Genomic DNA, 12,409 nt, shown 5'->3' with positions numbered 1-12,409 from the left:
ATTAGGGAACCCATCCAGGCGTGGGTTGGAAAATTTGTGTAGCGGGTGAATGGCACATGTACTCTTATTGTCCTGAAAGATGTTTTTAAGTGTCGTCCAAGCTTCATGAGCGGTAGTGTTTTGCTTCAGAATAGTATGGAGTAGATTATTTGAGATTGTGCCGTATATCTATTGTAACACAATGGCGTCTAGGCGGTCCCATGAGGTGTCGTCATAAATTAGATTTGTTATTCTTATTAATAATTATTATGCGTATTTATTATTTATTATTCATTATTTATTATTGTTGTTGTTGAATTAACATAAGGAATTGTGTTGTGTCATTTAGTAAATCGTTATAAAAACTTAAAATAAGTGTATCATGGATAACTTAAAAATAAATATAAAGCGATTAAGAAAACTATAAATAACCATAGACCTAGTTTTATTAATTAAAAATAAATAAAATCACGTAGGAAAATGTGAGGGGCTGTTTGGTAGCCTCTTAATGACCATTCAGATGCTACCTCTTAATGGTTTAAAACCTCTGAATGAATAAGAGGTAACCTCAAGTCTGAATGGTTAAGAGGTAACATCTGAATGGTAAATTATCACATGTCACATTCTTCTACCTTCTCATTGGTAAAATTCTTAATGGTTCCATTAAGAGGTAGCCTCTTAATGACCATTCAGAGGCTACCAAACAGCCCCGAGTTAGGTTCACCATATTAAAAATGGCCTTCAACATTGGCGACCTTGAACGGATTTTCTCTTTCATATTATTAAAATCGGTTAAGGTAGATTTCGATCAAAATCGATTACGACTAAAATCAAATTCTATATATTTTAAAAGACAAAATCGGTGGAAACCTAACTGCATTTGTCTTCCCTCCTCCCATACTTTCACGATGTTGCAATTATAGTTCCTTAACTTTGGTACCTTCAAAGTTTCATAAAGTGACAAATTTAGTCTCAAAACTACTACTACTCCATTTTACAAATAGTTTGTTTTTGACACCCCAACTTTTGGTAGTTTCCTTTTCAACTCCAACTTTGTTATAGTTTCCTTCTTATCCCAAAACTTTATCAAATTTTATCTTTACCCTTTCTTAGCTTTAAGTTTAGGAAATACAATTTTTAACTACTTAACTTTTGATGAACTTTGTAAATGTCAGTTTGACCCCCTCGAGAGTTTTTGGCTTGACGATATAAATTCGAGTTAGTCGGGTCGCGTATAATACGTTATGATTGTACAATATAAATTCGATTTACGTTACGTTTTGATCCAATCGCAATGCAACTATAAGATACACTGAGTTCAATTGGATACGTCAGAACGTATGTTTTCATATGGTTAACACATCACATAACGCTTGGACTAATCCGTTTGATATTGCGAAGTACCCGCGCTGCAACGCGCGCGGGTCTTATTACTAGTTGGTATTGAAAAATAAAAATAAAACAAATGTGCTATAACAAATTAAATACGACCCAAACAAAAAATCCACATCTGAGTTTGTGTTTGTTTCTATTCATGAACGTTTGTTTATATGCATTTGTGTTCATGAATGTTTGTTTGTGTTTGGTACCTAAAATTAACGAACGGACACGAATACATTCATTTCCTTAACAAATGAACACAAACAAAAAATCTTGTTCAATAAGTGTTCATAAACTGTTCATAAACACATGTATTTTCTTAACAAATGAACACTAACAAAGTCTTTGTTCGTTCAATTCATTTACAAGCCAATTTCAAATATTAAAAATTAAAACCAAAAACTAAACCATAACCAAACAAAACTTAGGGTGTTCGGAGTGGGGGCGGCAAACCCACCCGGCACCGATCTTTCATCAATCGGCAACCAATGCCGATCAGTTTGCCGCATGAAGGTTTGATTCGGTGGGTGCATGCCGACGCGCGGAAGGGAGGAAGGAGAGAGAGGGTAGTATGGGGTGGGGTCCATTCTAATCTCAACAAATCACACTTTTTTTCTTTTTTTTTAAAGTTTACCACTTCACCAAATGTCTAAACCATTGCCAACACTTTTCACCAAAGTTTAAACACTTTTCACTGATTGACGTAACACACTCTGATTAGTCGATTTTTTAATTTGCCACTCCCAAGTATTTAACCACTCCTAACACCCTTATACATTCAACCCAAAAAAAAACTGGTCGGTTTTCTACAACCATAATCTTGAAGTCTAGAACCAACCGACCCATGTATAGATTACTTGTACCTCATTTATATGACCAAGTGAAGTAAAAATTAATCCACTAGGACACGCCACACGGTAGTAAAGCTACACCTTCGTTTATTCCCTTCGTCTTCCACTCGCCAAAACAACAACCAAAATTCTCTCTCTCTCTTCAAAAACCCTAAAATCGAACAACTTCGATCGCACCACAAAACCCCAATTGCTTCATTCAATAACAAACACCCTTTTATCCGATCAAAAACCCCATCAATTCTATACATATAATCACACATACTAATATTATTAATTTACATACACATAAGGATTTGGGTTTTTTGCGATCTTTGATTAAAACCTGCAAATTAGTTGTTTTTATCATTGTTGGGAATGTCGAATTCGGGTCGGAGCCGGGTCAGAGAGGACAGATTTTACTGCCCACCGGCGATGAGAAGGTACAACCAGCAACAGCAGAAGATAGTACAACAAGAGGAGCAGAAAGTACAACCCTCAAAGCAGAAGCAATCGGAGCCGTTGATTAGCAGCAATAGAAATGATGTGACTACTAATTTGGATCGGTTTATGAAACACACGACTCCAGTTGTTACAGCTCAGCATTTCCCTAAGGTATTGTTTTACAAGATTTAAGTTAAAATGGTTTGATGATGGAGGAGTTGCATGTATTTTTTATGTGTTTTTTGATGATTGGTTACATGGGTAGTTATAAAAATGTGATTTTTTTGGGGTTTTGGTTATTGGCCGTCATTAAAATGTATCAAAACAAGATTCAAGAAAAAATAAAACTTTGATAATGAAGAAATTGCAAGTTGTTTCTGTGTTTTTTGATGATTGGTTACATGGGTAGTTATAAAAATGTGATTTTTTTGGGTTTAAAACAAGATTCAAGAAAAAATAAAAACTTCGATAATGAAGAAATTGCAAGTTTATTTTGTGTTTTTTGATGATTGGTTACATGGGTAGTTATAAAAATGTGATTTTTTTTCGGTTTTGGTTATTGGTAGGCATTAAAATATATCAAAACAAGATTCAAGAAAAAATAAAAACTTTGATAATGAAGAAATTGCAAGTTGTTTCTGTGTTTTTTGATGATTGGTTACATGGGTAGTTATAAAAATGTGTTTTTTTTTTGGGTTTTGGTTATTGGTAGTCATTAAAATGTATCAAAACTAGATTCAAGAAAAAAATAAAAATTTTGATAATGAAGAAATTGCAAGTTGTTTTTGTGTTTTTTGATGATTGGTTACATGGGTAGTTATAAAAATGTGATTTTTTTTCGGTTTTTGTTATTGGTAGGCATTAAAATATATCAAAACAAGATTCAAGAAAAAATAAAAACTTTGATAATGAAGAAATTGCAAGTTGTTTCTGTGTTTTTTGATGTTTGGTTACATGGGTAGTTATAAAAATGTGTTTTTTTTGGGTTTTGGTTATTGGTAGTCATTAAAATGTATGAAAACAAGATTCAAGAAAAAAATAAAAATTTTGATAATGAAGAAATTGCAAGTCGTTTCAGTGTTTTTTGATGATTGGTTACATGGGTAGTTATAAAAATGTGATTTTTTTTGGCTTTAGATCAATGGTTGATGCTAATGCTTATTGCTTCAAGGTATTAAAAACAAGATTCAAGAAAGTTTTTGATGATGAAGAAAATGCAACTTTTTTCTGTATTTTTTGATGATTGGTTACATGGGTAGTCATAAAAATGTGATCTTTTTGGGTTTAGATTAGTTATTGATGTTAATTTATTATTGCTTTAAGTATTCTTTGATGTTTTTTTTGTGGGTAATTGATAAAGTTTGAATTTTTATTTGAAAAGTTTGTGTTTGTTTATGCTTTAGTACCCTAGTGGATTCTTACTTGTTTTGTACTGTATAAATCTGACTGGATTAGGAAACAATGCATGTTTTTGAGTAATAATTGCTCATTGTGGTTCAATTATTTATTGTCAATGATTTTGCATGTGATTTGTTAGCTCTAATAGAAAGTTAACATTAATTTAGATGATGCTAAAGTTGCATACAAGTAAAGTAATGATTATATTAGTGTTCAAGATACTTGAATGTGGCTATTGATAACACATTAACACTTATGATTAAGTTTGTTAAGTGGCATAAAAACACGATCTTGATTGGTGATTTATTTGATATATCATATATGTAGACTAGCATGAAGGGATGGAGGAATAAAGTAAACGGTTACAACCCATATTTTGTGCTTGGGGATCTTTGGGAGTCTTTAAAGGAATGGAGTGCATATGGAGCTGGAGTTCCTCTTGTGTTGAATGAAAGTGATTCAGTTGTTCAATACTATGTTCCTTATTTGTCCGGCATTCAACTTTATGTAGATCCGACAACACCCCTAACCAAAATAAGGTGAGTATTATAGTTTTTATTTACTAATGGTATCAAATTTGTTTTTTAAATTATCAATTGCCAAATCTAGAGGGGCTGCTTCGAGAGAGACCCTCGGCTCCAAATGTGTGTTTATAAGTTGTATTATTTAAATACCGGATTAGCACTTTGAACGGAATGATATCGGTTATTTATCTTATAATTAGATCTTCGTACACCTTATAAATGGGGTCCACTCACTCACATAGTTATTTATCTTCATTAGCCTTAAATGGCTTTACTTGATCTTTTTTTCATATCGATATATCATTGATATTCATTTATTAAAAAATGACTATATATTCGTAATGTAGATTTTTTCTCTTTTTTTAAAAGGCTTTTATTCACCTAAATGACAACTTGCACTATTTGATGAGATATTTGCTTTATAGATTCTTCATTCATATTATTTTATCTCGAATGCATCGTATTTTGATCATTGTTGATGCTCCATTCAAGTTGAGTGTTTATGCAACCGTATGTCAAAAAGACAATATTTCAATATTATTTTTTGTTAAATATACTATTTTCGCATACTATCAATCAGTCAATTAGAAAGGTCTATCTGGTAATCTTTCATGGAATTCTGACTCTTGTTTTTATTTTTAATAATATGAACAGAAGGCCAGGTGAAGAAAGCGATTCTGATTCATCAAGAGCCACGAGTAGCGATGGTAGTTATGAGCCTCGAGTTGAAAAAAATAATGTCGGTTCAGTTGCTAAAAACTTCAATAATTTGAAACTGAGAGGTGGTGATTATTTTATCGGAAACGGTCTCGAAGAAAGTGAGATTAGAAATCCTCCTGGGCATTTAATATTTGAATACTTTGAACATGCGTTACCGTATCATCGTGCGCCTATAGCTGACAAGGTAACTTATTTAGGTACCCTTTTAATTGTTATATATTTATTTTCTTGTTCTCATTTTTATAATGGTTCATTAGTACTGATTTGGGGCCACAAGGTATTTCATTATTTCTCATTTTGTCATTTTTTTAAAGGGTTATTAGTACAAAGTAGATACTTAGTTGATATCTACCCTCTTTAGTCTTTCCTCTCTTTTTTACCGCAATTTTTTTGTTGGTTTATCATTAAGTGATATGTAAAGATGTTATTGTAGTTGATTGCAAATAGGGCTGCAAACGAACCGGACGAACACGAACTGTTCCTGAACACTTACCGAATGAGATTTTATGTTCGTGTTTGTTTGTGAAGGAAATGAAGTGTCCGTGTTCGTTTGTGTTTGTTTGGTAATTTTAGGTAACAAACACAAACTAATGTTCATGGACACAAATTAAAACACACGAACACAAACAAGCGTTCATGAACATAATATACAATACATCGGAATTTTGACATATTAAATAAAATTTAAAATTTAAAAACACTAACGAACTATTGAACATAAATGAAAACCTTACCGAACGGTGACGAACATAAATGAACGAACGCGGCCTTTGTTCATGTTCGTTTATTTAACTAAACGAACGAAATTTCTTGTTAGTGTTCGTTCATTTATTAAATGAACGAACACAAATGAACTTCTTGCCAAACGGTTCAATGAACGTCTGGTTCGTTTGCAGCCCTAATTGCAAATAACCTTAGTACCATAAAAGTATTATGCTTTTGGTTGTTTTGTTTGTTAATTACTTAACAAATAGCAAATAGCGGGCAATAGCAACAAGCTACCTATATGCTACGTAGCGATAGCGATGAAATAGCGCCAGCTATTTCATGCTCATCGATAAAGTAGAGAAATAGAATAATACATGTAATTGAGCAGTGGAGATGAGGAAAATACAGAAAAAATACATGTTATAAGACCAAATCTGAGTTAACGAGCAGTGGAGATGAGAAAAAAATGTTTTTTTTTAAATGTCATTATTTATTGCTATATATACTATAACCTCAAAACAGCGGAAGTATGAAACACCCCTTACTAAGGGTAATTAAATTTGCAGCATGTTCTTACGTTGTCAATATTTGCTGATATCACCGAGCCTATGATAACCACCAATATCATTAATCATGATTTGTCATCTATCATAACAGATTTCAGATCTTGCATCGAAGTTCCCAGAACTGAAAACGTATCGGAGTTGTGATTTAACTCAATCAAGTTGGGTTTCCATTGCTTGGTAAGTTTTTTTTTATAATTATTTAATGATTTTTTTTAACACGGAGTCTTTTTAGCATGTTAACGTTTTTACCCGATTTGTATTCATTATTTTGCAGGTATCCCATATACAGAATTCCAGTCGGTCCGTCTCTGCAGAATCTTGATGCTAGTTTCTTGACTTTCCATTCTCTATCAACACCGTTAAGAAGTAACAATCTCTACCCTTTTTTCTTATAATAATCATGTTTACGGGTTATTGTTTTTTTGAGTAAAGTACACGGATGGTCCCTGTGGTTTCCCAAAATTTTGGATTTAGTCCCTAGCTTTCTTAAAAGTACACAGATGGTCCCTGTGGTTTGCACTTTGTAACGCATTTAGTCTCCAGCCAACGAATCGAAAGGTTTTAGCATTTCCAAGTTAGGGGCTAAATGCGTTACAAAGTGCAAACCGTAGGGACCATGCATGCACTTTTGGAAAAAGTTGGGGACTAAATGCGTTACAAAGTGCAAACCATAAGGACCATATGTGTACTTTTAGAAAGCCAGGGACCAAATCCAAAATTTTGGTAAACCACAAGGACCATCTGTGCGCTTTACTCTTGTTTTTTAGATGTAGTTGGTATTTATTTAAGGTTTCTATTTTCGTGTATAATAAATTCAGGTGATAAGCCACATGATCATGGGCCAGCCGTAATTAAGGTTGATGATGTTGGGATGCCATGTCAGCTCACATTGCCAATCTTCGGACTTGCGGTTTACAAGTTCAAGACATCCGATTGGACCCAAAGCGGGGCCCACGGGACGGAAATAGTGAACTCCTTTATGAACTCGACTGAAAACTGGCTGCGGAGTTTAAACGTGTATCACCCGGATTTTGTGTTTTTCAAGAACCGTGATTTCGTTCAGTAAAATGGACGAATGCAGGTGGCAAAACAGATAGGTAAAACTGACTAAAGTTGTTTTTTTTTTTTTTTTTTTGGGTATGAAAATGGTAAAAGAAATTAGTAGGAAGGGGTCCATGTTTGGGGCTTTTTGATATGATGTAACTTACTGTACAAACTGTGTTATTAGCATGTGTAAACTAATGCTTTTATTTGCTAAAATATGAAAACTAATTATTAGGAGGATGTACATACTCATTTTGTTATAATGATATAATAGTGTAAGAAAAGATCCTATACACGTGGACCCATGATCGTGTATTTACTTTTCCTCGTGTATCGTATTATATACCGTTTTCGGCTGGTTTTTTGAGTGATTAAAACTCAATTGTGCCGCCGAGAATTAACAGGTTATGTATAACGGTCGTTGTCAACGGGGCCGCCAAGAATCTGACTGGGAAGAACATATGATTCATTTTGTAGAAGGTTTTGGGGTTTTCTGCAGAAATGAATTGATTTCTGTATTTATGGTTAGCGGCGGCTATGATGGTGGTTTAAATTAGGTGGTTGAGGCGATAGTGATGCGAGGGGTTTTAGATATGTGGTGGTGAGGGGTGGTTTTCATGTGAGCAAACAACGATAGACGAATTCAGGTTTTGCAATGTTCATCTTTCATCCGGATCAAATGTGTTATCTTCATATGATTCTTGAGTCTTATGCCCGATTGTTTCCACCAAACACCAGTGAATAAGCGGCGATCTTGACAGGGGATGAGTGGTGGGTGTGGATTTACAAACGGCGATCTGCATGCATATAAACCCATTTCAAATGGACGGGAGATGGTGGTTGGCGCTCAAGACAGTGTATGGTGATGGTGGCCGTTGAGGTGGATGGGCGGCGGTGACCATCGAGATGGATAGTGTGACCAGCAAGGTGAGGGTGGATGGTGATGGCCGGTTCGATGACCAAGAGGGGGTTGTTTGTATAAGAGAATAGTATTTTGGTTATTTCCTTTAATTTTAACAAAAAAAAAAAAAAAAAAAAAAAAAAAAAAAAAAAAAAAAAACCCTTAATCTACTCCAAGGACCATTAGCGTTACGGTTTTCTAAACTTTGGACCAAACTTGCAATATGGCCAAACCATAGTTCTCATGTGAGTAATTAACTTCTTTTTATTATTTAAATTATAAGATATGAACTCTTACTAAATATATTACAAATAAGCAATGTATTGCAATGTGGCCAAACCCTACTAGGTGTTTGTCTAAACTCCCTTTGCCAAGCTATAAACTCTTACTAAAATGTATTACAAATAAGCAATGTATTGCAAACAAACATACATACATTTATAGGCTATCAATGTTGCACCTATTCATTAAATTAGTAAGGTGAAAATTACTTTTTAGAGCGGTCAACCTAACAAAATGTGAGAACCTATGTACTTCCTTTTAATGTAAAAAAAAAAAAAAAAAACACCATCATATATATATAACGGTTGGATTGAAGTGTAGTCGATTTGTTATCGTGGCACATCTTACATACAAGAGCAAAAGAGGCTTGAAACTCGATAAATGCTATAATACAAAAACGATGTGGATTTAAATTTATAAAAGAAAAAATCAATCCTTTATATACGAGTACAAAGTTAGACGAAGACCCCAATTTTTCCTCTATCATGATGTCATAATACATGTAGCTATGGCGCGACCAGCTCTCACCTTTCGATGGGTTAACAATGTTGCATGCCACATCTTGCAAACATATCGGTTAATAATTTAGAGACCTTCGTTATTATTTAACTATTGTCATGGATAAAATACCACAGGTTCATAATCTGTATATGTTTAAGGGAGCTATGTAGTAGTCATACACCGGGAACATGAACAAGAATAGAATAAATTTACATGAAAAAGATCAAACCCAGAATCCGATATTTTTCAATTCATCGACCGGGAACATAACTTACAAAACTCGTCTTGATCGATCGGCTGATACTTCGATTTGCCAGTTTCAATCAAGTTTTGCACTATGACCGGCCGACCAAACTTAAATGGAACCAATCTACGCTATAAAGCCAAATTACTCTTATTCGGTTAGGTTACCAGGTTCATGCTATATGGTTTTAGTTTGGTAATAGAACAAAACCAAACAAACATATTGCTTTTAACGTTAAAACCCACAACCACAACTCAAAGATCAAACCCACAGGTAGTCGAGATTTGGGTCAGGTTAAAACCAGAACAAGAACAAATAATTAGCCAAGCTTGCAGTTATTTATCATCAATTAAGCATATATATTATATATAGAGATATATAGATTTTTAATACAATAAACAATATTCATTAGTTAAGCAAACTTAGCTCAAGACCTCTTCTCTCTCTCTCTCTCTCTCTCTCCTTGTAGATTTTTTACCTTATTATTTTATAGGTTATAACCGCTTATAAATCATCATTTAGGAAAGATGACATCAGCAGCCCTTGCACAAACTCACTTCTCCTAGCCTTCTCCTCCTGATCTTCACCAGAAAGCGTAGCAACCGCCTGTTTCTTGCTTGTCAAGAAATCTTTATCTGAGCTTTCTGCTACTGACAATGCTGCAATAGAAGGATTAGTTTGATCTCGTGACGGGTCAACGGCATCATTGTACATGAATGAAGATAACAATGGGTCGGGCTCTGTGTTGACGGATGACTGGCCCATGAATGACGAACCACCTAGAAGAGAATGTAGGTTTCCTTCTCTCAACTCTTTCTTTAAAACAGAATACGTCGAGCTCAGTCCACCACCCCTACGGAATCTCCTCTTGCGCTGAACGTGATATTTAGTCAAGAAATAGCAACAATGGGAACCACAATACAAGAAAAATAAGTAACTATAAGAAAAAGAATCGACGTTAATAAAAGGATATCTTAAGAAGACTTCCATGCTGCATCGTAATATGGCTGACCAAACCGGTTCCAACCTTTTTTGCGCATATCGGGCATACCTGCATTTACAACATAGATACATATAGTACTGTTTGTATGCTACATAAAGTTCTAGACTTCTCGTATATTATACTAACTATACATAAAAATGGAAACTTTATGGTGAATAATACTGCAGAGGTTTATTGAAACAACTAGGGCTGCAAACGAACCGAACGTTCAGCGAACAGTTCGTAAACCGTTCGGTGGGAAGTTCGTTTAATAAATGAACAACCACGAACAAAAAATTCCGTTCATTTAGTTAAATGAACGAACATGAAGAGAGGCCGCGTTCGTTCATTTATGTACGTGAAGGTTTGGTAATGTGTTCGTGTATGTTTCGATAGTTTATTAGTGTTTTTAGTTTGTATATTTAATTACTTCAAAATTACGACAAATAAAATATATAATAAGTAAAAGTTTATAATATATATTTTGTTCATGAACACTTGTTTGTGTTCGTTTGTTTCCATTTGTGTTCATGAACATTAGTTCGTGTTCATTTGTGTTCATGAAGGTTCGTTTGCATTCTTTGCCTAAAATTTAACAAACGATCACGAACTCGTTCATTTCCTTAACAAATGAACATGAACATAAAATCTAGTTCGGTAAGTGTTCATGAACACATATATTCCTTAACAAACTGTTCGTTCGGTTCGTTTGCAGCCCTAGAAACAACGAAAAAAGTGGTAAAAACTAAAAAGATAACTATACCCCATTCTTTGCTTGAACCGTATGTTCTTCATCGATATGACAACAAAGACCCACAATGTCAAAATCCTCCGCACAGAACGGGCACAAGTATTCAGGCCTCCGCTCATCACCGTCCGTTTCTTCAACTACGTGAAGTGCTTCTGCAGTGAAACAAGAATGTGAGATTCAAAACTAATTAAACGAAGAAACAAATAACAAAAAGTTCCAGCAGGCGTACAAAGTCACCAGATTTCTACAACAAATTATCAAGAAATATATAGTTCTAAATCAAAATATAAGATTTATTAGTTTGGAAGTAATTCAAGTACTAGTCAATACATTATGCATCAAAACTCAAAATGAAAAAAAAAAAAAAATATTCAGGTAGGTAAAATCATAAAAAAAACCCCTATATTTTGGGTAGGGGAAACAAAAAACCTATGCGATATACAGAAATATATATATATAATTGTCTTGCGCCTCGGGTACGAAACGAAAAGCCCACCGCTTTTGCGCTTTGCACGCTTTAGTGTGCTTCGCGCTTTTTAAAACCAAGCCGCTAATACAATCACAATTATATGATGCATGATATCATTATACTTTCCACACAAAACAAATTTTATGCATAAAAACACATCACCAATAATACACAAAAGTTCAATTTATAAACCCTAAAAAGCTTTTTTTTTTTTAAATTTGCAAAATATCTCAATTAATTATAATAAATTCACAATAGAAACAAAAACTAACACATAAAGTAAGTTCAAAATCAATGAATCACATACTTACATAAAACAACAGTGAATAATACCTAAATCCTAAAATCAGTAACCTAAAATTAATTAAAATCAAAGAACGAGAATACACACAAACCTGATCGAGATTGATAACGCCTGGAAGAAGAATTCGAAGTGGAGACACGAGTCCATGAATTTGAGTCCATTCGCTTAGATCCAGAAAACAAACAAGTGTCCAAATTGATCTTTGATACGAAGTAATCCCGATTTGTTTTAGAGAATTGGAGAGTTGATCATCGGTGTGTATAGATACGGAGCATGTGTATGTATAGGTTTGATGCCTGTGGAGGATTTCTAGAGAGAGAGAGAGGGGGGTTTTTAGAGAGAGAGAGAGTGCAGGGTAAGGAACTCTCCACCGAACTCCTTT

General features: G+C 34.1%; 2 protein-coding genes across 3 annotated transcripts; one reads left to right on the top strand and one right to left on the bottom strand.

The window, feature by feature from the left end:
• The first annotated feature begins 2,139 nt into the window (after positions 1–2,139).
• On the top strand, positions 2,140–7,896 carry LOC110897871. Of its 2 annotated transcripts, none has more exons than XM_035981942.1 (6): positions 2,140–2,804; positions 4,359–4,570; positions 5,213–5,459; positions 6,641–6,726; positions 6,824–6,915; positions 7,368–7,896. In XM_035981942.1, the coding sequence occupies exons 1-6, from the start codon at positions 2,568–2,570 to the stop codon at positions 7,613–7,615; spliced, it is 1,122 nt and encodes a 373-aa protein (XP_035837835.1). In that variant the 5' UTR covers positions 2,140–2,567; the 3' UTR covers positions 7,616–7,896. The 2 variants fall into 2 exon arrangements, with proteins under 2 accessions (XP_035837835.1, XP_035837834.1); XM_035981941.1 differs by having other exon boundaries at positions 2,256–2,804; positions 5,210–5,459.
• A 1,963-nt stretch (positions 7,897–9,859) lies between these two features.
• Positions 9,860–12,409, bottom strand: LOC110897870 (protein DEHYDRATION-INDUCED 19 homolog 4). The gene is made up of 4 exons (XM_022144601.2): positions 12,119–12,409; positions 11,267–11,406; positions 10,495–10,572; positions 9,860–10,400 (listed from the first exon to the last, which is right to left on the bottom strand). The coding sequence occupies exons 1-4, from the start codon at positions 12,186–12,188 to the stop codon at positions 10,026–10,028; spliced, it is 663 nt and encodes a 220-aa protein (XP_022000293.1). The 5' UTR covers positions 12,189–12,409; the 3' UTR covers positions 9,860–10,025.

Source organism: Helianthus annuus, chromosome 13, assembly GCF_002127325.2.
Source record: "Helianthus annuus cultivar XRQ/B chromosome 13, HanXRQr2.0-SUNRISE, whole genome shotgun sequence".
In the NCBI taxonomy this organism is placed as follows: domain Eukaryota; kingdom Viridiplantae; phylum Streptophyta; class Magnoliopsida; order Asterales; family Asteraceae; genus Helianthus; species Helianthus annuus.
Note: the sequence above shows the minus strand (reverse complement) of the source record. Positions and strands in the feature narration are given on the sequence as shown.

Bases quoted from the DNA above. Each gene is read 5' to 3' on its own strand.
- LOC110897871 (XM_035981941.1), top strand. From the start codon at position 2,568: ATGTCGAATTCGGGTCGGAGCCGGGTCAGAGAGGACAGATTTTACTGC. The intron at 4,571-5,209 runs GTGAGTATTATA...TAATATGAACAG, and splicing joins ACACCCCTAACCAAAATAAG to AAGGCCAGGTGAAGAAAGCG. The intron at 6,916-7,367 runs GTAACAATCTCT...TAATAAATTCAG, and splicing joins TCTATCAACACCGTTAAGAA to GTGATAAGCCACATGATCAT.
- LOC110897870 (XM_022144601.2), bottom strand. From the start codon at position 12,188: ATGGACTCAAATTCATGGACTCGTGTCTCCACTTCGAATTCTTCTTCC. The intron at 11,407-12,118 runs GTTTGTGTGTAT...GTTTCACTGCAG, and splicing joins GCGTTATCAATCTCGATCAG to AAGCACTTCACGTAGTTGAA. The intron at 10,573-11,266 runs GTATAGTTATCT...TTGTAAATGCAG, and splicing joins CGGTTCAAGCAAAGAATGGG to GTATGCCCGATATGCGCAAA.